General features: G+C 40.5%; 2 protein-coding genes across 3 annotated transcripts; one reads left to right on the forward strand and one right to left on the reverse strand.

Moving 5' to 3' along the window:
• The first annotated feature begins 1,145 nt into the window (after window positions 1-1,145).
• On the forward strand, window positions 1,146-24,614 carry LOC117450563 (transmembrane protein 235). Of its 2 annotated transcripts, XM_034088390.1 has the most exons (5): window positions 1,489-1,575; window positions 2,618-2,669; window positions 2,846-2,923; window positions 3,380-3,517; window positions 23,188-24,614. In XM_034088390.1, the coding sequence occupies exons 1-5, from the start codon at window positions 1,570-1,572 to the stop codon at window positions 23,430-23,432; spliced, it is 519 nt and encodes a 172-aa protein (XP_033944281.1). In that variant the 5' UTR covers window positions 1,489-1,569; the 3' UTR covers window positions 23,433-24,614. The 2 variants fall into 2 exon arrangements, with proteins under 2 accessions (XP_033944280.1, XP_033944281.1); XM_034088389.1 differs by lacking the exon at window positions 2,618-2,669 and having other exon boundaries at window positions 1,146-1,575.
• On the reverse strand, window positions 16,928-19,472 carry LOC117450562 (uncharacterized). The gene is made up of 5 exons (XM_034088388.2): window positions 19,367-19,472; window positions 18,897-19,232; window positions 18,652-18,817; window positions 18,387-18,514; window positions 16,928-18,262 (listed from the first exon to the last, which is right to left on the reverse strand). The coding sequence occupies exons 2-5, from the start codon at window positions 18,996-18,998 to the stop codon at window positions 17,939-17,941; spliced, it is 720 nt and encodes a 239-aa protein (XP_033944279.2). The 5' UTR covers window positions 18,999-19,232; window positions 19,367-19,472; the 3' UTR covers window positions 16,928-17,938.
• Window positions 24,615-26,988: the final 2,374 nt, after the last annotated feature.

Genomic DNA, 26,988 nt, shown 5'->3' on the forward strand with positions numbered 1-26,988 from the left:
CACTTACCTGAAAGACTGGTGCTAAATTAGCTAGTTCGGCAGTTCCATCAGTGCGTGTCTCACAAACGGTCTCTCTCCACAGTTTTACGGTTTCGTTCCTCATATAACAATACCGGATCTATTCGCGACTTTTAAACATTTGCTTGGCTTAACGTCCCGTCGCTTTTGGATAGCTTTCAACACAGCAATATGCTCATGTTGTATTTTCTTTTTCATTTGGACTCAGGTGTGCGTCACGTCAACTATCCAAGCTGCCCATGGCTGCTTCTCCTACCGGACATTTTCGGTATGACGTCTACGGTAAATAAGTGTTCATAAAGTAGGCTACAAAAGGTAAGTATTTTAAATGACTGTTGAATGACATAATGCCAACCGAAATTCTTAATTGTGTCCAGTATGTCAGTACTGTTGTGTTTGTTTATTGAGTGTTAGTACATACGGAAATGTGCTTAGACTTATTTGTTTGCCTCGGTTTTTACCTCATCGGTGGCTGCTGTTTCATTGAGCTTACTGTTGTATGGGTAGTGAAAGGTTAGACTCCCCACAGTGTATGGTTTGTTGTCACTGCAGCATGCCTCTATTTCCTCTAATACCAAATAATTAGACATTAACTGTGGGTGGATGTAGTTTGCATCATAAAATGCATTCCTTTCACCTACTTACAGGTAGGGTAGGTAAGAAGAGTGCGCTAGAATTTGAAAGTACACAACCGAACAAAATCTGCCCCTTGCTTCAGACTTCCTTAGCCCCACCTCCAACACACACCAACGCGCACATGACCAATGAGGGCACGAGATAAGTTTGTGCACAGATGGTAGGCTGACAGGCCATTCAGTTATTTTAGCCGGGCCGGCTCAGATAATTGGTCGTGCTTTTTACAGCGCCACGGCTTCCACAGATGAAATATTTGTATGTATTTATTGTCAAAGCATTTAATGTATTCATTGCTATCGGGATGTTAAGAGCATTCCATGGAATATAATACAAACTGTTTCTGAAGTGAATTACCTACCCCACCTTTAATGGTCAGTGATCGGTGTTTTATTTTGGAATTCAGCACTGAAAGTGACGTTGTTTTCTTCTGAATTGACTGTGGATCAATCCAAGAGCGCTGCAAGGCACTACAGTCTGTGTGCGTGCGGGGAGAGACGCATCTCTCTTCTTATCATTTTAGTTTTTCTTTTAAGTTTTGTATTAATGAACTCTGTTTTGCTGTGTTTACATCTGGAACTACGTATTACGAGTGCGATTGCCATGGAAAACCAACATTTTACAGGGAAGGTTACACCGGGAGAGGTTTTACGCATCGCACATCTTGGAGCATCGAGAAGGAATGCAGTGTAGACGAATATAAACATTGGACACTATAAGAGAAACTGCGCTCGGCGTGTGGTTTGTACACAATGAGGTACGGATTGGTGGTTCTTGCTGCTGGATGTACAGCTTTTCTAAGCTTTAGCCTCCTCGCTGTGGCTATTGGGACTGATTACTGGTACATTATCGATGTGAATAAACCCAACTGCTCAGGTCCAGACGACATGAGTTCCCATTCTGGACTGTGGAGAATTAATGAAGGTATGTCAACTCCTAAGAGCTTTTAGGTTAGACTGTGTAAATCCTTATACTCAAGCAGGTTAATGTGTGAGCTGTAAAATCTGATAGTGCCATCATTTTTCCAGAATAACTTTTGCGGTGCTTCTCACCTGAGGTCCTTTTGAGATACCTTTATTATGTGGCATTGACACTGCTGTGCGTAAACCGCTTGTTCTCACAGTTGATGTCACTGTCAGTGTCTTTGCTGTTGACAAAAAAAAGAATTGAAATCAATAATATACTGTGGATTACATGCCACATTGTTCATGGATAGGTGTCTTTCTCATGTTGCTGGGTTACCATGTCAATTGTCAGCATCAGTTCACAGCATAATTATCCTTGATTTCTTCCTGATTAATCAGCTGTAAGTGACAAAACTGTTTGCAGTGAAGCCTAGTTGTGTGACACTAAGGGACAGAAGAGTTGACGTGCCAGTGCTTTTAGCTTGGAAACATGAATAAGAAAAGACAGGCCACGAATTTGGTATGCCTTTTGCACTGCCAACCACTAAATCATACACAATGCTCACCATATGAACACACACACACACACACACACACACACACACACACACACACACACACACACACACACACACACACACACACACACACACACACACATACACACACACACACACACACACACACACACACACACACACACACACACACACACACACACACACACACACACACACACACACACACACACACCTTCCTCAATAAGTGGCTCTAATCAACTTCATAGTGTTTATTCCAGCGACCCAGCTCAAATCTGTAGACGCCCCTACAGACAGCTGCAGACGAACGTGCAGGAAACTTCCAATATATTTTACGATAATTAGTTTGACACAGCTTCAATATAATCTGCTTGTTGGCTGCACTGTTTGAGGTCCCAGATGTGTCCAATGTGTTGCTGGTGCCACCCGTAGTTCACACACTAAATGCCAAGTGATTAAACCAGTGCAATAACCCTGGAACAAGCACTGACACAATTGTTGTTATGGTATGCACTGGATTAGCTCACAAAAGCAGAAACTGCGAAGACGTGCCAAACTGTCACATATGCAGGGGGTGAGTAAATATGTGTCATACAGAGACATCTTTAATGGTTATTTTTATTTAAAAATCTAATGTTTTGAATTTTTAAATATGTTGATCATTATACAATTCTTGGATAAAGCTGTTCTTGCCAGACCTTTTTGTCCACATGTCTTGTTATGTGTAACCTTTTCGCTTGACTTTTTCAGGGGCGAACATGAGCTCCGTCATCCCTTCCTTCACAGCAAACATGTCCAGTCTGTCAGAAGCGGAAAAGCACCTTCTTGGTGAGCGGTTTTGTTTGTAAAATGGCAGTATATAATGAGTTTTTCCTGACAAAAGTTATAGGGGGCTGCTGAAGAAATGACATTTTCAAGCAGCAATATGCTGTCGGAAAATCCAATCAACAAGAAATACCTTCAGCAAACATAAATATTCTTTTACAAAGGATGAAGCATTTGGAAGTCCCTGTTTGCAACTTTGAAAATCAAATAGAGAAATAAATTGTCCACAGTGACAGAAGCTATAAGCAAGTCTCAAGACTATTTTTGTTGATTTTCATACTCAACTCCAAATTGCTCCCCAAATGGTAGAAAATAATCTGAAAATTGAGTGAAATTGATTGCATGCACTCAGCAGTATATCTATAGACCTGGCGTTAAGGCACTTTTTCAACAAAGACACAGTACAGTCTTAAAGGCACAATAAAAGGTTATGTGTTGTCCATGAATGTGTGTTTGCAGGCTTGCACAAGGTGGTGGTCATCATGTTGCCCCTCAGCCTGGTGCTGCTGGTGTTCGGCTGGATATTTGGCCTCGTCAGTTCGTTGGCCTGCAGTCCCAACCTGCTGGCTGGGTCCGCCTCCTACTTTCTCTTCTGCAGTGAGTCCCCACAGATTTATTTTTCTTCTCTGAGCCTGTGGCAATTACATGTATAGCTGTGTGTGGGGTGACTTTGGTCAGTATGTAATATGTAAAGCACAAGATATTTTGTGTGCAGTACAATGTGCACATCATTTGCGCATGTATGTGTTAACCTTTCAAAAATGTAATTACAACTGATTGCTCTCTTGTTTTATTTGTTTGACTTAATCTCTTAAGGCATGGCCTAGGAAAAAAATACCTCCAATTTTTTACAATTTCATCATATATTTGACAATGCACATTAATGAACACTTAAAACAATAACAAACCAAAAACTGATCAGGAATGGCCGTCAAACGTAAGGCTTTTCTGCATGAATTGTTAGTAAGCCTATTGCTATTACGATTCCAGAGTGAATGGAGATACAATGGAGGAAAAAATAGATTTGTATACTCACTTCAATATTCTCCGGAGTTGCTCAAGGTGTGAGGCGCCGGGCGGGTGTGGGGATACTCACAAGTCCCCGGTTAGGTGCTTCGTTGTTGGAGTTTACCCCAGTGGACGAGAGGGTCGCCTCCCTACGCCTGCGGGTTATGGGGGGGAAAACTCTGACTGTTGTGTGTGCTTATGCACCCAACAGCAGTTCAGAGTATTCGGCCTTCTTGGAGACCCTGGAAAGAGTCCTGTATGGGGCTCCTGAAGGGGACTCCTTAGTCTTGCTGGGAGACTTCAACGCACATGTGGGCAATGATGGAGACACTTGGAGGGGCGTGATTGGGAGGAACGGCCCCCCTGATCTGAACCGGAGTGGTGGTTTGTTACTGGACTTCTGTGCTAGTCATGGATTGGCCATAACAAACACCATGTTCGAACATAAGGATGCTCATAAGTGTACGTGGTACCAGAGCACCCTAGGCAGAAGGTCCATGATCGATTTCGTTATCGTATCATCGGACCTGAGGCCGTATGTTTTGGACACTCGGGTAAAGAGAGGGGCGGAGTTGTCAACTGATCACCATCTGGTGGTGAGTTGGGTCGAGTGGCGGGGGAAGCCTCTGGATAGACCCGGTAAGCCCAAACGTGTAGTTCGGGTGAACTGGGAACGTCTGGAGGAGGCCCAAGTTCAGGAGGCCTTCAACTCACACCTCCGGCGGAGCTTTTCGGGCATTCCTGTGGAGGTTGGGGACATTGAACCAGAGTGGTCGGTGTTCAAAGCCTCTATTGCCGAAGCCGCGGTGGGGAGCTGTGGTCTCAAGGTCTTAGGTGCTTCAAGGGGCGGTAACCCTCGAACCTCCTGGTGGACACCAGTGGTCAGGGAAGCCGTCCGACTGAAGAAGGAGGCCTTCAGGGATTTGTTATCCCGGGGGACTCCCGAAGCAGTTGCAAGGTACCGACAGGCCCGAAGGGCAGCAGCCTCATCCGTGGCCGAGGCAAAGCAGCGGGTGTGGGAGAAGTTCGGAGAAGACATGGAGAAGGACTTTCGGGCGGCACCAAAGTTGTTCTGGAAAACTGTCCGACACCTCAGGAGGGGGAAGCAGGGAACCATCCAAGCTGTGTACAGTAAGGATGGGACGTTGTTGACCTCAACTGATGGAGTGTTGGGACGTTGGAAGGAACACTTTGAGGAACTCCTGAACCCGACAACTCCGCCCTCTATGTTAGAGGCAGAGCTGGAGTATGACGGGGGATCAACGCCAATCTCCCGGGGGGAGGTCACTGAGGTCGTCAAACAACTCCACAGTGGCAAAGCCCCGGGGGTGGATGAGATCCGCCCGGAAATGCTGAAGGCTCTGGGTGTTGAGGGACTGTCATGGTTGACACGTCTCATCAACGTTGCGTGGAAGTCGGAAACGGTACCGAAGGAGTGGCAGACCGGGGTGGTGGTCCCCCTTTTCAAAAAGGGGGATCAGAGGGTGTGTGCCAATTACAGAGGCATCACACTACTCAGCCTCCCCGGGAAAGTTTACTCCAAGGTACTCGAAAGGAGGGTCAGGCCGATTGTCGAACCTCAGATTGAGGAGGAACAATGCGGATTCCGTCCTGGTCGTGGAACGACGGATCAGCTTTTTACTCTCGCAAGGATCCTGGAGGGGGCCTGGGAGTACGCTTATCCGGTCTACATGTGTTTTGTAGACTTGGAGAAGGCGTATGACCGGGTTCCCAGGGAGTTACTGTGGGAGGTGCTGCGGGAGTATGGGGTGAGGGGGTCTCTACTCAGGGCCATCCAATCTCTGTACTCCCAAAGCGAGAGCTGTGTCCGGGTCCTCGGCAGTAAGTCGGACCCATTTCCGGTGAGGGTTGGCCTCCGCCAGGGCTGCGCTTTGTCACCAATCCTGTTTGTAATATACATGGATCGGATTTCGAGGCGTAGTCGTGGGGGGGGGGTCTGCAGTTCGGTGGACTAAGGATTGCACCACTGCTTTTTGCAGATGATGTGGTTCTGATGGCTTCATCGGTCTGCGACCTTCAGCACTCACTGGATCGGTTCGCAACCGAGTGTGAAGCGGCTGGGATGAGGATCAGCACCTCCAAATCTGAGGCCATGGTTCTCAGCAGGAAACCGATGGACTGTCCACTCCAAGTAGGGAATGAGTCCTTACCCCAAGTGAAGGAGTTCAAGTATCTCGGGGTCTTGTTCTCGAGTGAGGGATCAATGGAGCATGAGATGGGCCGGAGAATCGGAGCAGCGGGAGCGGTATTGCAGTCGCTTTACCGCACCGTTGTGACGAAAAGGGAGCTGAGCCGGAAGGCAAAGCTCTCTGTCTACCGGGCCATTTTCGTTCCTACCCTCACCTATGGTCATGAAGGATGGGTCATGACCGAAAGAACGAGATCGCGGATACAAGCGGCCGAGATGGGTTTCCTCCGCCGGGTGGCTGGTGTCTCCCTTAGAGATAAGGTGAGAAGTTCGGTCATCAGGGAGGGACTCGGAGTTGAGCCGCTCCTCCTTCGCGTCGAAAGAAGCCAGTTGAGGTGGTTCGGGCACCTAGTTAGGATGCCACCTGGGCGCCTCCCTAGGGAGGTGTTCCAGGCACGTCCAGCTGGGAAGAGACCAAGGGGTAGACCTAGGACAAGGTGGAGGGATTATATCTCTTCGCTGGCCTGGGAGCGCCTTGGGATCCCCCAGTCAGAGCTGGTTGATGTCGCCAGGGAAAAGAAAGTTTGGGGCTCTCTGCTGGAACTGCTACCCCCGCGACCCGACCACGGATAAGCGGGAGAAGATGGATGGATGGATGGACTTCAATATCCCCATAACAACTATTTGATGGATGATGATATAACTGAATGGCTTCTACTTTTTACTACAACTGTAAATGTAAATGAGATGAAAACCGTTTTTGATACAATTTATGAATACGTGTTTTGGCCAAGTTTACCGTTTCCATGTTGACCGTTAAATGGCAGTTTTAAAACAGAACATGTTTATTTCCATAAAGCCATGTTACAAATAACACACATCTCCTAAGATATTGAAATAGTATAGGAAAAACAAAGGAAATGTATCAATATTTATGCATGACTGAAGTTTCATGCTATAAAGCCAGGCTGAATATAACAATATATGGCTTGATAGTGCGAGTGCCTTAATACAGCCACCTTTATACCAAAATACTTCTTATAAGACAGTGTGGACAACATCGTTTAACATATTCTGGAGGCTGAAGATCCCATGTTTTCAAAACAGTATAACGTGCATATCTCCTTTTTAAAAGTCTCGAAATCTTTGTAACCACACCACAGAGTTGACCCGGTAAGGGGCAATGAGAAAACAATGATTAGTGTTGTGTCGATATTATAGCTTGCAGTGGAATAGCGTGGTTTGTTATATGTTAAATCTGCAGCTTCTAATAGATATGTCAGTGTAGAGCCGACATTTAAAATCCCATTGGAGTCAAGTAATGATCTTTCTGATCACACTGTTATATGAAGGGGGGATATTGTGTTTTTATCGGGAAATAATGAGAAAGACAGATTCAAGACATTGTATTCAATCTGGCACAGGTTGTGAATAGATACAGGATCCAATTATACTAGCAAAAACGACTGTGAGAGCTTCGACTCCCAGTTGTGACGCCCTTTATCTAACACTAGAAAGGTGTGAATGAAAACCGTTGGTAGGTATGATCTACTGACAATGAATTCCTGGTATTATCTTGACAGATTTGCATAGTATAAAACATAATTGCAAGCCTGTTCCTTTCAAACATGATTTCAGATGAAACCATCCAACATTCTCACTATGGATATGGACATTATTATCATGTGGATAGATTGCTGAACAAAATTGCAGAAGCGCTTGTTCTTGATTAAAAGATTCAGTCAGACTTTGCCCTTGGATCATCAGGGCACATTATCCTGTCTCAGTCTGCTCCAAATTGTGTCCCTATAAAAAAAATATCACAACCTTTTTTTTAATCACATAAACATTCAATTAGAGATATTAAGCGCCTCACACAAAGTATTGTTAATCACATAAACAGTCAATTAGAGATATTAAGCACCTCACACAAAGTATTGTTAATCACATAAACAGTCAATTAGAGATATTAAGCGCATCAAACAAAGTATTGTCCCAAATCAGCAAAAATGTCCTACGTTTGGTCTCTACAGTCGGGAGACCCAATCTGCCCAACCGTTCCTTAAATGGCAGTCCAAGGTTATGCTTTCATCAGCAATACAGTAATAGAAACAGCGCTTTTTCTCCTTCACTTTGAAGGGTTCAGCTGTTGAACCGTCATGATAAATGGAATATCCATCAAAGAAAGCATTTGATTAGGTCCAAGCTCCAAGGGAATGAGTTTAAATCTCGATCTAGTTGAATGCATGAATCTGTCACAGAAGTAGATGATGGTATTTTTTTATATACTTCGCCATCTCTGCTGACAGGCCGAGCCTTTGATGTCACAGAGCAGAGACTGCTTATTTAATCTTTTACCAAATGTCCTATCCACATCTGTACATCCAAGCACCTGCAAGCATCCACACGCTTCAACTTTAGCTGCCTTCGATCCATGGTTAAAAGAAAAAAGGGTAATGCAAAGCAAAATACTCCTAAAGTGTATTCATATTGGCTGGTCCAATGTTTAAAAACATCCACATTGGTGCGGTTTAAATTCAAAGTGTTAAGATTAACCAGAACCCAACACACTCTCACTCCCTAAGCGTCCAATAGCGACGTTTGGTCAGTGTCCGTGGCGTCCAATTGTGACGCTCCTAGGCTCCTTCAGCGTCATAAAGGGACGCAAATAGCTTTCAACTGATTGCAATGTATTCCCATCTGCGTCGGGATTTGACGCTCATGGAAGCACGGCATTCGTTTATGTCGGCTGCCCTTAAAGGTAATGTGAGCGTCCATTCCCAGGAGTAAAGGATGGCAGAAGACACTACACTACCCAGAATCCCCAGCTATCGTTTGGACTACACCATGTGCTCTGTTTGACAAACCCTGTGATAGTCCTCAAGCTCTGTGATTGGAGAGTGTGCTCGAGGGTTAAGCCGATTCTCGAACAGCACTTGAAATGGGATGGAACCACAGCAGACTGTCCAAAACAGGATTTGAACGGGTCCACCGCGTCCCCCCTCCCCCACCCCGTCCCCAGAACTACACATGCTGGCTATTCTGTTTCGTAACATGTTCTCTATGGCACGTCTCTACTGGGAGTTGTAGTTTTAAAAGACGTTTTCGTATTTCCCATAATAAGAAGTTGCCAGTATTAAACTGTGTACATCCCTGGAGGTTTAGGGGACAGGAAACACTCACATTTAAAACATATAATTAATAAATGGGTGAAAATTGCTTGTGCCCATTATGGGCAGTATTAATATATATACCCACATGCCAGCTAAGGTCAGAAGAGCTTTATTTAACAGCTGGTCTTATGTGTGTGACCCCTGTGATAACATTACATTACATTAATTGATAAGCCTGAAACATGCACTTGTCAAGGTTCAGAGGCACATTTTGCAAATATGGCAGTAGCCATCGATCAGCTTAAGATAAGATATACTTTATTGATCCCAAGTTGGAACATTTGCGTGACATCAGCATGTGTAACAGTTAAATATGCAGTTGTGTTTATTTGAAAATCATTTAGTATAATCACACAAATTCTGTGTTTTATATTCAACAATTCTGTGTTCTTTATTTATTGATTGTTCAATACCTGACAAGGCCGGAGATGAAATATCTACATACATCTTATAAGAGTATAATACATTATGTATAATATCAGTTAAAATAAGTGCTTCAACATAGTTAACATTGCTGGAGGTATGCACACATATTGATAGATGTCTTGTAATGCACTATTGAGGAACCTGCAACCCAAGTTTTTCATTCAGTGCAGAACTACACCACAGTTGTGTAGGCCTATTATGATATGTCAATAAACCTTAGAAAATCATGAAATCTTGAAAGGGATGTGCAAAATAGTCATTACATATAGTCTTTAATTAACTATTAGTAGAGAATAACGAGTAATGAATATACTTTATAGGGATCGTATTAATATCTAATAATAAAAACAATAAATTCAATAACATGCTTTAACCACCAGGTGTCCCTTTATATCAGCTGTGCACCTTTATGGTGTAAATACAGCCTATCTACCAATTGGATCAAATATAAAAGTGAGCCGAATTAGTGTTGATACTGCAAGGAGACGTATTGTGTGAAAAGAAATGTAAGATGTTGTTTAATGGCTGATATATTTATGATCCACGTCACGTTTTCAGTTCCTCATGTTTGTCTTCTCATCAGGGCTCTATAAATACAGAACTACGGCAGATATGTAATATGTAATGCAGCCGAACCGTGTATTACAATGCCGTTATGTGATGACTTTCAAAGAGAAAAGCAAGCACACTCGGAATAAAGTATTATAATTTATTTTTTTAAATGTTTTCGGTCTGTTTCCGGTATTTGTTAATGACGGTGTGCTCTGAGATGTGAGACTGGAATTGCACAGGGGGGAAATAACGTAGGCTATCTTTAGATGCAGATTTTGTTAAACTAATATGTTTAGTCTGTGGACCAACACTATACATTGACGGGGAAGGGGGTAGCAATAAAGATAACACCATTAAACAGTTACACAACATAACAGAAATAATATCGATAGCAGCGTCCCTAGCAACCACCTTGGTAACAATGAAAACGTCGCGATTTCCTGAAGTAATCTTCGTAATAACTAGCAAACTAAAGATCATGTACATCCACTGCACACATAATCTGAAATAACAACTCATATTTCTCGCATCAAATGACATCAAAACGCATTTTAATGGCCAAACTAACTTTAAAATAGGCATTTTCTACCGAGAATAAAACGAATTTCGGCCATGTTTTCTTTTTCTGCAGGGAGAAATTTGAAGATCATGTGACATAGACGCCAGCCATCGGAATGAATGGTGAAAAAAACGGGGTTTGTCAAACAGAGCACAGTGCAGATATCACTGTAAAATCAATCGACAGTAAGAGGAATACTTACTTCCGGGTGTACAATTCTCCGTTATCCAATGGGAATGGACGCTCACATTGCCTTTAAGGGCAGCCGGCATAAACGAATGCCGTGCTTCCATGAGCGTCAAATCCCAACGCAGATGGGAATACATTGCAATCAGTTGAAAGCTATTTGCGTCCCTTTATGACGCTGAAGGAGCCTAGGAGCGTCACAATTGGACGCCACGGACACTGACCAAACGTCGCTATTGGATGCTTAGGGAGTGAGAGTGTGTTGAACCAGACAAACAGATGTCTAACATACACACCAAGCATTATATTACATGCAATTTGATATATTTCTGTAGATCATCAAAAGGATATTACAACTAAGTGATTCTCATATAGGTTTTTGGAAAGAAGGCATCCTTCTCAGTGTGGAATAATGCAACAATCCCCCATGCATATCTCTCTCTAACTCTAGATTAGGGTCCTACTGCAAAGGACTATAAAAACAATTGCATTGAGAGAAGTAACCTACAGTATAGGATGTAGTCATAGTAGCTCACAACCCCCCAATGGTTTGTTCATTGTATTTGGTGGTCATACCAAGTCAAATTATATTTCTTCTGGTGCTGTGCTTCAGAGAACTTTAAGTCTTGAAACCTGCTTTCGTCAGAAAAACATCTCTTACAATCTAGTCCAACAAGAGAGGTAATAGACGAGAAGTAATTCAGATTCATTAAGTTAACTTTCAACTTTGAACACTGATAAATCACTTATTTTCTACCTCATTTAATTCCATACATTGGATCAGAACAATATGGAAAATGTTGACTTCAGTGCTTTTGCGAAATCAGCGATAAAGCAGTATCAGTTGGTACCTCTTGCAGCCTCAGACTCTTTTGCTCAATTGCTTGCTCCAGGACAAGCAGATCCAGCCCTCTCTCCCTGAGGCCTGTACTACGAAGCCGGATTTTCGCTTAGCCGGCTAACTTCAGGGAAAACTCTGGGTTTCCGGTCCTACGACGGTGGTTCTCTTTTTAGCGGGCTAGATCTCCATGGTAACTGCTGAGCGGCTGCAACGGAGCTGATTATTATTTGAATTTTTCTGACGTCAGAAAAGGGGTGCTCCGCCTATATGGGCAACTATCCACCTATCAGGGGAATGAGAGACCGCTCGAACGTGTTGGAGACGCTGTAGTATATATGCCAGGCCTGTAAGTGGCGCTGTAGTCTGCCACAAAAGCAGAATCAGCCCTTGCAAAAACAGGGCTGGAAAAGAGCAAATAGAGCGAAATGAGGCATGGCTAAAATGCATGATCTGTTTGGTATTTTGGAAAAAAAACTTCACAGACATGTTTTATATAGGTATGGCCCTACAATATATGTTTCAAATATAGCATGATAAGTCCACTTTAAGCAACACATTAAGTTGACGAAACACTAGAGTGAAATGTAATTAAAGGCAGATCCACTCGTGTCTTAGACGGGGCAGTGATATCATAAACCTGTTACTGTACGCATTCAAACACTTTTTCTTTTACCAGCTGTATTCACCTTGCAGGTGCAACTACTGTATGTGGCTTTTATCCTGGATAAAGTGTTTAAGTCATGGATGTTTAAAGTTTAACGTCTTCATATTTGTCTAATATTATATTAAAGGAAGTATGACGCGCTGCGCTGTCAGTACGCTTTTCCATTTTTGTTATTGGTCGAATGCTCCAAATACCACCCCTTTCATGTGAACGCGCACCTAACTAGATAGGACACGGCTGGCTTGAGTGTTCCACTTGATAACGTGCGTCGTTGGACCGCTTCGCGAGAGCGCATATGTTTTGGATTAGGCCAACCGGCTAACTCAAACATATCCAGGTTATGTTGAACCGGCTTCGTAGTACAGGCCTCTGATGGGTTTGCCCATTCACTGCAACTCTTCTTCCATTGGAAGACAGGTTATCTTGTGTGGATACTAAGACTTGAAGGGCCTACACATTTAAAGGAATAATTAAGGAAAGCCTCTTGTATCCGTTCATTATGTATATCAAAGATGTATCAATAAGTGATCTTTAAGAGGTGATAATGGACAGATGTTTATAATCTTAATGCTATGCTCATATTCTTGCTCTAGCTTCATACTTGAAGGACAAATATGAGTGATATCTAATTTGAATCCCTGCGGGAAAATGATATCTCGAGATTTCTGGATGTATAACACATGTAGTAATTTTGACAATAAAGCTTACTTTGACTTTGACAAGATGATACTATTCCTTTAAAGACAATAAACTCTGGTTTTATATCAGTGACTTTGACAAATTCATTAGAGCTTGCTGCCAAAACACAATCTAGCAAAGAGAGAAAACAAACAGTGATTTGGGGAAGCTAATTTCCCTCTGCCAATGATTGAAGATTATATATTTTTTAAATGAAAAACATGCAATGCCTCCAGCTAGTTACCTTCATTGATGTAGTTGAGTTTGAGAATCCAGGCTGAAGTCTGATGCATGCGCCCATACGAAGCACTACTCAATGAGCAACTGAGTGTAAGACAGACAGTGTTCCTGAGTGTCTGTACAAATCGATGGAATTACTTCATTTGCTTGCAGCAGACTTCAATTACCACTGTAGTTTAACAACATTACGTTTAGTCTATGCTGATGTATGTATCCTTTATTTGACCCAGAAGGTCTTTTTGAAATACAAGTTGTCCTTGGTACTTGTTAAGACTATGTGAAAATAAATGGAAAGCTTTTTATAAAATGGAGAACCCTGTATGCCTCCCAAAGCACTTTTCCTGACATTTGTACTTGCTAACATTTCTTTATATTTTCCCCTCTCTACCTTCCTACCAATTGCGCTGACATGCCAATTACGCACACTACAGGAGAGGCATTGAGAAACAAACTCAGTGTTGATTTTTTCTCTCCGATTGCTATAATTGCCCAGGGTTGATTGCAGCAGATGAGAGTTGTGATCTGGCATCCATGGTGCCACATGTGAGCATGTAGTGGTGACTACTCAGTATCTATAAATGTATGCTTGTTGGGTTGAATCTTATTGATTAGTTGTTTTGGAAAGCACAGCCATTTTTTTTATCAAGACTCATAATTGTTCTGTTTGGTAACTTAAAGGTGGGGTATGTCATTTATTTCAGAAACACTTTTTGTTATATTCCATTGAATGCTCTTAACATCCCGATGGCAATGAATATATGAAATGCTTTGACAATGAATACATAAAAAAAATGTGCGCTGTAAAAAGCACGACCAATCATTTTAGCCGGCCCGGCTAAAATAACTGGATGGCCTACCTGCCTGTCAGCCTTCCATCTGTGCACAAACTTATCTCGTGCCCTCATTGGTCATGTGCGCGTTCGTGTGTGTTGGAGGAGGAGCTCTGTAAGGAAGTGGCAGATTATTTCCGGTTGTGTATTTTCAAATTCTAGAGCACAATTTTTAACTTTGAGATTTTACTTTTAATATGGCTTTTAATTTGGGTTAACTTTCAACTTTCATGTTTTACTGTATTTATTCTGTTTAGCTTTTATTTTACATTTTTTCTTTTCTTTTTAAAATTGTTTTATTTTAACATATTTCAATTTCTTGTCAGCTTTAATTCACGGGCATTTCATTAGAATCACTGTAGATGTTTTATCTTGTTCTGTATTTATTTTAATATTGTATATGTTTTCTGTAAAGCACTTTGGGCTGCTTTGTGCATCAATCAATCAATCAATGTTTATTTATATAGCCCAATATCACAAATGTTACACTTGTCTCAGTGGACTTCAGTTTGTACAGAATATCAGTATGACAATACGACACCCTCTGTCCTTAGACCCTCACATCGTATAAGAGAAGGTGCATGAAAGGTGCTATACAAATACAATGTATTATTACTATACACATAAAGTTTATTATTACTAATAGTTACTCATTAAGGTTTTTAAGTCTTAACACCATCAATTGAGTCAAGTATGTTGGGAAAAGATGATTGACTTATTAATGCATTATCACCTACACAGCAAAATCAGCAGTGCTAATTTAACTCTTATAGAGTCAAATCCAACACTTTTAAAGTGTCTATATAGGTCCACACTGTTTTGAGTTAAAACTACACTTTTGAAAGTGTTAAAAGGTTTACACTAGGACAGAGTTCCAGCAACTCTCTCTATAGTTAAAATGTAACTCTGGTCAACACGATCAGTGTTAAATGTACGCAACACTAGCTTGCAGTGTCAAAAGTTAACACCACAAGTGTACATTTTTAACACTAAATAGAGTTAAAGTCATATTAACACTATTAAGGATATAAAATGTAACTCAATATTTAACTCTTTAGAGTTGATTCATAAGCACTGTAGGGTGTCAATTTATAATTTCACCTACACACAATGCAACATTATTAATAAAAACGATATAAAAGAAAGACACAAGCCAAGTTTCAAAGTTTGCAGTTAACATGTAACTGTATTTGTGTGAAAACAACACATACAACATAGTCTTACATTAACATTCCACAGTACGTCCATGCAGTCCTTAACAGCACAGGTTACACAATATGACAATGTGGCACTATGTATGTTTTTCCATCCATCTCATTAGAAAACTGTTTGTCATAGGGTCTATAATAACGTAAATCATCAATAGAAATAACAGAAAATGAATCAATCGTCTCCTCAATACAGTATGAACTATAGTGTTCATCAAAATACAGTGTGTCCACTTTGCAAATCAAAATGAAAGCTCGATCTTCATTTAGAATGATATTATTGATTTTTCCAAAAACAGGAGTTTCTTTATCAGTTCTTATGGAAACAAACATTCCAATTTGATAATCAGTTCCATAGTTCTTTACCCAGTTAGTAGTTGACACGTCGCAGTATGCATTCACCTTAAATGCAGCACTTAAAGCCTCACCACCCTCCAAACTGTCGATCATTTCCTTCCTGACTGGACCAAACTCGAACCTCTGAAAATTAAAATTCTCCCAGTGATAAGCCAAATGTCTTTGGTGTTGTTTTACTAAGCTTTTTGTAATGTTTTTGAAATTCTTCACTGATCTTTTAAAAAAATTATGTTTGGCCTCAAATCTCATGCACCATACATGGAGGAGTGGACCTATTTTTCGAATACACCTTGGATAATGTATCATAAAATGATGCTTTGGAATAAGTCTTCTGTCAGGAAACAAAGATTTGAACAGCTTGTGGTGATCAATGATTAAATGCTTCAAATAATATGTCATACCATTTGTAATAATTGGTGAAAAAACAATATTCACAATCTGAATCAAGAGGAGGAGCAGATTCCAACAATTGTTGTTTCTTTCAACAACATCACCAAGAATAAGGGGAGCATTTCGCAAGAGACACCATGACTGAATTGCATTCAATCCAAGATTTTTGCTCTCATCCATTTTTAAACCACTTGGCCTGTTCCGTCTCTCAGTATATCCGTAGTTGAAACTTTGGATCCTCATTGACAGTGTTTCCAGAGATAGACACTTCTTATTGACAAGGTACTGAAATACAAGTTTCAGTTCGTACTGCACTACACCTTCAAGCAAATCGTGCATGATGTCCACCGCGTAGTTATCAGAGGTGTGGAACATGTTAGTGTATTGAGCAAGCATGTCTTCTTGACACCAAATGTTGACCCTAAAATAGGATTTTCCTGTAGAGCTGCACAATGTTCTGCATGGATTTCTTTAGTACGAAAAACCATACCAGGGTCATCTTCAGTGAAGACGGACTGTAAATCTCCTTTGGTAGTTAAACAAAATCTACAACAATATGTTGCGCTGAAACACTCAACAAAACCAAACAGCCCGTGTAAACCCAGATTATCACCTGTTACTTGAATAACAGATCCTAGCAATGGTGAGTCAGAGAAAGGCACCTCTATCCCTTGCATTTCGAGTATTTTAAGATCATCAGTGAGAGGCTTTAGTATTGCATCAAATCCATATTTTTCAGGTCTTGTGCATGAAAAAGTGCCACGACATGAATATTCATCAGCACAGAATTACATTTTGGGGGTAGGTTCCTCAATATGAAGTAAATACAACCAAGTTTGTGTATACCCTTCTTTGAACCTAAGGGATTTGCTGTCTCAAAATCGTCATAATAGAGTTGAACCTGTAGAGCGTGTTTTTGCTTGGAAAACAAATCATTGCTTTTGAAATATGAACCATCACTTATGTCTTTATAAGTACCTTCTTCTTGTTGTTTTGCCTGCAGGAATAATTCACATAGTTCACTGTTCTTAAATATGGACTTAAGGGTTCCCAACAAGGGTACATACACAAATGTATCTGTTACAGGTATCTGATTGTAAACTCCTGTTGTTCGATCTCTGCGTAAATCAAATCTGACCCCAAGAACATACTCAACAGGTTCAACAATCTCCCACTTTTCTTCAAAGAACCTTTGTCGTTTGGATCCTGTATTAAAGGATGTGAAAGGATTCTCTAGCTGATCAAAACTATTTTCCAACTTTTTACCCAAATCAGTGCCTTGGACCTCTGAACTGCATCTCTTGCTTGTCTATGAATATCATGTACAAGCTCTTCCATGCACCCCACCATTGCTTGGACAGTGCTCTCAGCAACACCAGATGCTTGTAACTGGGCTACAACAGAACCACACATGTTTAACACGTGCTGTTTATCAAAAGTAACCTGGGAGGTTACGGAAGTGTCAGTACAAACTGCCTGAGAACTTGAAGATTCATCAGTTTCTCGTTGAGTGTCCACATTGTCCATAGTACTAGTTGAACCAGTGTCCCTGTGCAGACTGAAGAGGTGCTTTTTGAACCCTGAATAAGTACAAAAGGATAAAGAACATCCCGGCTGGCCACATTTCAAACGTAATGACTTTCCAGGATATAAACCATGGTGAAATTTCAAATGCTGACAAAGCAATGCAGAACTTTTGTGGTGTCCCTTACAGATAAAACAAATCAGCATATTTGCATCCAGTGATGTAAATAACTTCAGATATCAGTGTGCAGAAGCCTTGCTCTGAGTTCTTTGACTCTGGGACTTTCCTTGGCACTTCCAATATCAATGTTAAATACCGTGGTTTGTATGAAAGTGTAGAAGCTGGTGAGGGATTCATGGTAGTTGACACTGAAGATGAAGTGAGCTTTGAAGAGTTCATCGAAGGCTGCCATGGATGTCTGCCCCTTGCAAGGGATGGCCTTGTGGTCAACGATGACGTAGAACCGTTGAATGTTGTTCTTCTGTTCACCAACACACAGCAGGAAGGGCTGCCCTGGTTCCAAACTCGAAAGGAAGGTCTCAACACTGGCTCCAATCTTCAAAAACGTAGAGAGACAGAGAAGTTTTAATGGCATACTAAGCTACTTAAAACAAAATTGTCCCAACTCAAGGAGTGCCAGTGATATAACAACTGCATACAAAAACTAAAATAATGCCTACCTTGAGATATCTCACAACATGGCTGACAGCTTGATACGAGCTAATTTTAGCACTCTTCTTATGGCCTTTTGAGGTTGGGGGGAGTAGATGAACCAAGAGTAGAATGCTTGACAGGTCACTGTCCCATCCTAGGGGCAAAAAATATGCAAATATAACAGTCAGTCGTTTAAAGCTGAAAATAGTCTTAAATCAAGGTTATGCAACCGATAACATTGAAAGGTCTCAAGATTTTCAGTAAACAAAATCTGCAAGAGAAAATACTTGCCTGACTCATTTGAGTTTTGTTGTGCAGACAAGAGGTCATCAACATGAACATTAGAGTGTAGGTTCTTGCAGTCTGCCAAGATCCTAGGTTTGAAGAAAGTGGGCCATCTCGCCAACATTTTTCCAGAAATCTCTTCTCCAAACATCATTGTGAAATCTTGGTCAACCTACAGGAGAAACACCATGAGTCATGGCAACCCCTCAGACCATCCAAATAATAAACAAAATATGACATGTTGTTCTTACCAAGCCAGGGATGTCGAGGAAACGAGGAAACACATCCAGGACTGTTGAAGAGGCTTGCTGGTCCCGAGTCATTGCTTGCCGACACTGAAATGTTGCCTTCATCTTCTCTTTGACAACTGATTCGTCAGCTGAATGCTTTATGAAGGATATTGCCTCTCTGCATTCCTCGCCAGTCAGTTGCTCACAAGTCAAGAGAAAATCCCTCTTGCTCTTTGGACCATCTTGATAGGTAGTGCTGGGGTAGCACCTCCGGGACTGAACCGCAGTGTTGCGCTGAACCGTCTTTATCCTCCATGCCAAGTAGCCAGATCCACCATCTGCATCATAGTAGTGTTCCTGTAACATCCAAAAATAAATCAAAACTGAGAACACAGAAGTGATAGCATTACAGGAAGGTTGTTCAAAAAGTTAAGAATGAACACACTTCCTTTTCACAAATTCGAATACAGGTCATTCATTCATAGACTTACGTATCCATTCTTTGAGTATGGATCTCTTAGACATGGAAATAGAGTGATGATGCCAAGAGCACACTTTTCTCGCACATGTGTTGGCGGGATCCTCCTTTAAAAAAAATATATATATTTTATCTTAAAAGTATAAATGCCTTACAGCTTTAGATTGTTTTAACATGTGAGCAGCTGTTTCCAAAATGTACATTACTTAGCACTATCTGTGAAAACATGATTAACACCAAAAGGGAATATTCAGTCCTTACCCATGAAACTTCGATCATGTCAGCCACCAGTAGGTTTACCATCTGTCGTCGTGTACCATCCATCAATGTTTTAGTTGTCGCATACTCTTGCAAGATTTTTTCTCCCCCTAGCTTAGACTGGAGAACATCGCTGACCATCTAGAAGATAAAGAAGAATCATATGGGAAGTCATTATCTTGGGCATTCCATACAAATCATAGGTTATCTGCCCAATATATCCATGTTTAATGATTAATAAAGAACTGAGTAAATTGCAAAAGTGTAGTCCCCTGTACCTCTTTGGCTGATTCCCGATCAGCGTGGACTCTTTTCACTCCACTGTCTCTCTCAAGAACTATTCTTGCATCTGATGAATCAGACACCGCAGAGGATGAAGCATTGGTCACGGAGAATGAGGTGTCTGAAAGGTCCGACTCCAGCAAAGTGTGCGATACATTTTGAAGCACAACTGCAAGATAGATAAAAGAATGACATACTCAATGAAAGAAGAAAAAAAACATACTTTCAGCCCTCCAAACGATGTTACAGGGTAATCTCAGCAAAAACTCAGTAGGGATGGGTCCCTGATTTTCCATTGCGAGTCTGAATCTTACCTGAAGACTGTCCTGTGGACACTTTGACTGTAAGGTTCCCTGCTTGTAAAAGCTCTTCAAAGACATCTGCATCCACCTCTGTCCCTGATTCATCAGTCAAGTGCAGCTCACTCTGTAGTGGTAAACCTAACTTTTCTATGACTGAGAGAGAATATTGAAATGTACCACCTGACAATATTGGTACGTTTAACTAAAACAAGATTCATTTGTTAGACTCAAACAATCAGTGATATGTATTCAAGTTATCCATACCTTTCTGAAGAAATGTACTGTAGCTTTCATAGCCTTCTTCAGTCTCAGCCACTTTCACATATTTCTGGCTTTCGCCATATCTTACTTTCACCAACATGGTGTCCTATAAGAATACAAATGTATTAGCAAACATATTACAGAAATATCTAACAGACCTGTTGCTACAAAAATATAATTATGCATTTAAGTGTCGTTGAAATAATTTAGCAAAATGCTAACAGTGGAGCTCAACACCAGTGGCTAACGATAGCAGTATTACTGACATGTGGAGCTGAACATGCTAACACGTGGAGCTAAAAACCCGTGGCTAACGATAGCAGCTAATATGACTGACAAGTTGAGCTATTAGCTGCTATCGTTAGCCTTGGGTGTTTAGCTTCACATGTTAGTAATATATATTAAAGTAGCATATATTAGCCTCACATCTAATTCATATTGCAGGAGCTACTATTGTTGGTCACAGGTGTTTACCTCCACGTGTTAGTTAGTAATATTAGCTACTATGGCGTTTAGCTCCACCTGTTAATATGAGTTGCTATCGTTAGCCGCAGGTGTTTAGCTTTACTTATAGCAGCTAAACTTACTAACACTTTAAGCTTACAACCCGCGGCTAACAATAGCAGCTAATATACTAACACATGGAGCTAAACGCCCCAATAACTAGACTTTGTAATGATATTAAAAAGATGTTAGGTTAAACACCCCTGGCTAATGATAGCAGCACATATTACTAGCATGTGGAGCGAAGACAGCAGTCAATGTAAAATAATTAGTATTTATGTAGCTGAAGGTAAGCGCTGTTCAGTTAAATAAATAAATACCTGTACTAGGCTACTGGTTCGAAACATTTACTTACACTTTGGTCAGTTTATCCTCCAAATAGAATGTGGTGGTATGCTCCTCCGATTTGGTCTCCCGCCTCGACTGCGCGCACACACATTCACAGTCACGGCCACACCCAACAGAGCAACAGCCAGTGATCCACAGAAAGAGAGATTGTAACACTGGCTATGTAATTAAATCAACACTCTAGAGTTGTTTGGAGAATTCAACAATTGACTCCCTGTTTCAACACCAACTCGTTTTGAATAATAACTATCTTGGAGTTGAATGACACTTAAAATGAGTTGAAACAACTCTATATTTAAATTTCCAACTCCAACACTGAAAATATAACACTTTTGATGTTGCTGTGTAGGGCAGTGGTTCTCAAACTTTTTTCAATAATGTACCCCCTTTGAAAAAAAAATTCAGCCAAGTACCCCCTGATCAGCGCAAACACAATTTGTTAAGGAAAACAATGCTTATAAAGAGGTACAGTATCCTACACTGCTGCACCATCAGTGTCTGATTTATTAAATCAACAACATTGTAACTGAGAAACACTTAAATGCTACATTTAAAATGTTTACAATCCATCACTAAATTCATGGCAAACCAATTTTAACATCAAGCAATAACACTAAGACGACATTAGTTCCATTGAACTGATCTTTTTAATAAGTTGTACTTACATAGTGAGAAACATGGGCTTGTGCTTCACTGAGGATCTTTGTCATGCTGACAGGGAGGCAACTGCAGTTATTACACTTCGCGTTTTGAAATATGTGTAACTCTGTTAATTATAAAACCCACACTGCTCAAACTTCGTTACTTTTCCTAAAATTGTTTTATCTATTTATTTATTTTGGGGCGTGGGGAATGAAGAGAAAAAAGATATGAGCATTTTATGAGCATGGGATTTTTACCCCTCCTATAAACATACGCATAATGCTGCGCTATACTTTGCGGCCACACGCCGTTGCCAATCAACGCTTATTGTGTAGGTGTCCTTTGATAAGCAGGCAGTCATATAATTAACTAGAACTAGCTAGATCTGATAGATTTGGACATAAACGCGAGTGAAGTATAACCGGATGCGAGAGAGAGATCAGAGATCAGATCAGCTGCTGCTGACGGAGAACACGCAGCTCTGCATGATCACAGCTCCGCAGCTGTGACGGATCGTTGAGCCGAGCAAAATACACTAAGAGTTAGACCTAACACACTTAGCTAGTTTATCTACTCTGGAACTAGCTAAACTAGTTATAAATATATTTATTCTTTACTCTCGGGTCACTTATTACAGGTTCAGCGAGCTGCACGAGACTGACGGGCTGTCAGGAGAGGGAGAGGAAAAGAGAGCACCCCGTTTATTTTTCCCATTGTATTGTCCAGAATTACTGTAAACCTTTGAATAAAGTAGTTAATATACTATTAGTAGTTTGTTTAAATACATTACTTGTGTGTTTTTCTTTCTCATTAGCATAAAATAAATCTCACGTACCCCATGCAGTACTCCAACGTACCACTAGGGGTCCACGTACCCCCATTTGAGAACCACTGACCTAGGGGACACCATTGTAGAATATCTAAGGTTGAATACATCATGAGGATTATGGTGATTGATGAGGCAGTTTAAGGGTCTTCATCATCATTACTCAAGATTGATCCATTTCCATGTTACAGGTGAGTTAAAATCTGTGAGGTTTTACTAGGGCTGCTCGATTATGGCAAAAATCATAATCTCGATTATTTGGGTCAATAATTGATATCACGATTATTAAAAATGATTATCCATTTACTTTGAAAACATCCATTTATTGAAAAAAATTATTGCGATTAAAATACGATTAATTGAGCAGCGTTTTACTAATGGTTCCATCTGTTTGTCTCTGTGCACTCATAGGTATTTGTACACTCTCTGGGGTCTGCATCTACATCAAATACTCAAACCTGGCCATGGAGGAGTTCCAGCGGATGGTGTCTCCAGAGAACCTCGCCCATGTGAACGTGTCCTTCGGCTGGTCCTTAGCAACAGCCTGGCTCTCCTACAGCCTGGAGGTGGCCACTGGCCTGCTGCTCCTGCTAGCTGCTCGAATCACTCAGATGAAGGGGCGCTTTGACTCTGGTGTAGCCATTGCCATGTTATAGATAGATGTTTTTAATAGATTTAATAGATGTTGCTCATGTGCATTTTGCAACCAACAACATGGTACTTTATTTATTTGTTATACTGAAATGTATTGAACAAATTAAAAAGATAATTGTAATATCACCAGGGGGTCAAGGGAAGAGGCAACACAATGAAGATACAAGCTGGATTTACATAATTACAACCATATTGATGCTGAAAAGGGGCGCCGTTTTCACTGGCTCATTGTGAAGACAGCCTGTCAATAATATTATAAATGTGTCCCCACAAACATAACAAAGAGGCTTACCTTTAAATGTTTCTTTGTAGGGTTTTTCAGTAATTTCCACCTTTTGTTGCTAGATTCCATTTGTATGCCAGTGACATTGTAAACAGCAGAGTGTACGGGTCACACTGAATTCAGCAGGAGGTTTTCTGTGAGATGTGTCTTGAAATATGATTGTAAATCATAGAGAGCAGCTTCATCTACGACTCAAATGCAAACTCACTGCCCTGCAATATGAACACAAGTAAAAGGAGAATGAAGTTGTATGGGATCATTTCCTTTTTGACACTTGCTATATATATCTTTTGAGGACAAGTTCGCCTACTCTATACTTATACTGCTTTTAAATGGGCTATATCAGTGAATAAAGGTATTTAATTCAAGTGAACCAGACAGGCAATTCATCCACATACTGTAGGATCTGGCACACAGCCAGGAATGAGTATGTTATGATAGAATAGCTGTTGCATTGTTGATCCATGTGGTATATCCAATTTGCATATTACAGCTTTTGAAAAGCAGTTAGCGTTTAGTTGATGTACAATGTTGGCTTGTGACTTTTATTGAACATTTTAGTTTTTGCCTTCTGCTTAACAAACGTCCTACTGTATACCCATCTTACAGGTGAATGCATAAATAATGGAAGCAGGGCTGAAGATAAGTGCACTCCTGAGGGTGCTGCAAGTTGTTTTCAGCCGTACTTAATGTATGCACGTGTTGCTGCATGCTTTGCAGTAGTTAACAGCCAGATGTTGTATTAGTCTGTCTGTGCTGAATGAGACTTTTCTCTGCATACTGGAATAAAAAAAAATATATATAACTATATATATTATTGATATATGTATTGATGTCAAATGTATTGTGTTGGTGTTATTTTCTATTTAATACTATTAAATATCAGTGACACACTCTGTAATTACATTGTACAACATGTCTTAAAGATTGTTTGTGTTTTGAGAAAATAAGACCATTTAAAACATTGGATAGTATGCTTCTCCATGCTCGTATGTGTGTTGTATGTGTTCTGCTTTCAAATGTTGTTGAAGCAAATTATACAAGTAAAATGAGAAATCGTTTATCCATTGAACATGTTTGATAAGGTCTACCACATGAGTGTTCCTGTTTCATAAACATGAACACCTATCAACCACTAAGACATTCAGCAGGTGTTTATCTAGGATCAAAATGTTTTCTATAAACTGCCTTTAACCCACTGTATGAGGAAAAGTGACTCATCAAAACATTTACATTTTTCATTTTCAAAAGGCTCAGGGGAAAAATAAATGTAATCATACATGAACATATTGAGGTGATGCAGGCCATTATGTTAGGTGCACTTTCAACAGTTTGTGTTTTTAGTGATTTTTCATCACAATATGTGGACTTACTACTTTTAAATTAAACCTCATGGGGAAAAGCAGTGCTAATGTCTTTGCTCATGGCAGCGATGCTATTGCGTTAACAGATGTGCTTATGTCTGCATGGGAGTGATTTGCAACATGATTTAACGTGCCTCAGCCAGTGAATCAAAACTGAACCGAGAAACATTGTGTCCACTCAGCTGTTTATTTGGCATCGACCTGCCTTGTAATCCTGTCTCAGTTGGTACAGAGAGCAGAAAACTATAAAGGAAGGAGTAAAGCACCGTGGCTCATCTTGCAGTCCCCCTTTTTATATTAAGGCTGCTGAAATACTATTAAACTTTAACGGAACATAATAATTCAATCCACTCTGGCAGAAGAACAAACTTGGTGCTAAGCCATCACTCTTAAGTTTCTGCCCTTGTCATTGACAGAGTTCTGTAATTTTGACTTTGACAACCAGTCTAGGCTATCAGTTTTAAGAATTTATTGTGGAAGCACAACCCTGCTTCCATCAGATCTCCTCTTTTTCTTTTTTCCAACTTCTCCTTGGGCTGCACATTTTTAAACTCCCAAACAGGCAATCGTCCAATACAGTCATAAATCAATTCTCTGCCTTGTAAGAAGGCTCTTTAAGTTGCCTTTGGTTCAATGTTACACTGCCAATGTTGCCTTTTGAACTGTAATACCCAGCTTAATGAGGCAATTAGCTTCTCTGTGTGATTTTTCAAATACTTTTTATTCATTTTTAAGTGGCATTGCTTGAGCTTGCTTCAAGAAACCTCTGCGGGCCATTATACTGTAGCTTTTTCTCCATTTGTAGCTATGAGTTACTGTAATATAATATATATCATATCCTCCCTCTGAGTTCATATCAATAACTGAACCCTTATAGGTATTTTACCACATTCAAAGCACAACTAATACTGTATGTAAAGGTAATAAACCATGTTATTTTCTTAAGCGATAATATCTGAAGGACGACTATTCTGATATCAGCCATAGGGCTTACACTGAAAAACAGATGTAAAAAGTGAATCACTGCACCAAGGGCAACAATCTTTCTACTGGTGTACACAGTAAGAGTTCAACCTTGTTGAGAGCAATAATATGAATAGAATAGAATAGAATCGGAGGGATGAAACCCCTCTTTAATGATCACATTAGGTTTGGAATTTTTTTTCAGCAAACCTGATATTATGTTTAACCGGCTTTTGTTAGGGATTGTGTCACATATTCATGATGTGCTCATTTGTGTGTGTGTGTGTGTGTGTGTGTGTGTGTGTGTGTGTGTGTGTGTGTGTGTGTGTGTGTGTGATGTCTGAGGATTGAGTGGTCTCATAAACAGAAGAGGGACAGGAAACGTGTGTAAGATGTGTTCTCTCTTACCTGAGAGCCACTTGGAAAGTTAATTAAACCTGTCCCTTGCTCAGTGAGCACCACTAGTAATGGGATCATTCTAGAAATTGAAGATCAGTGTGTCTCATGTTCATTTATTTCCTGGGATGAATTGGTGGAATAGCTCACACAAGGATACATTCGTAAATCATGACGCACAGTCGCGGTACTACATCACAGAGAGGAAATGTTGATAAGAGTGGACTCACAAGATTTGAGACCCAAGACTTGACAGAACTTAACGCATGTGATTAATAAAAGTATTTCAAAGAAAATACCTAATCTATTGTTACCAGAAGAATCCATGAGCACTAAGTTACATAATGTCAGCCAGACCTCCTATATGTAGCCCGCCCAATCACATCATGCCTTAAGTAAAATCATGAAGAGACAAATATATATATTTGTTATTCACCTTATGTTGGGAAGGCTTTATGTCATGTTTTAGTTGCATCACACACAACTTGTTATAGTGCATGTACCTGATTTCAATCATTGATATTTATACAGTTCTGGATTTTATTTATTGTA

Source organism: Pseudochaenichthys georgianus, chromosome 8 (genome assembly GCF_902827115.2).
Source record: "Pseudochaenichthys georgianus chromosome 8, fPseGeo1.2, whole genome shotgun sequence".
In the NCBI taxonomy this organism is placed as follows: domain Eukaryota; kingdom Metazoa; phylum Chordata; class Actinopteri; order Perciformes; family Channichthyidae; genus Pseudochaenichthys; species Pseudochaenichthys georgianus.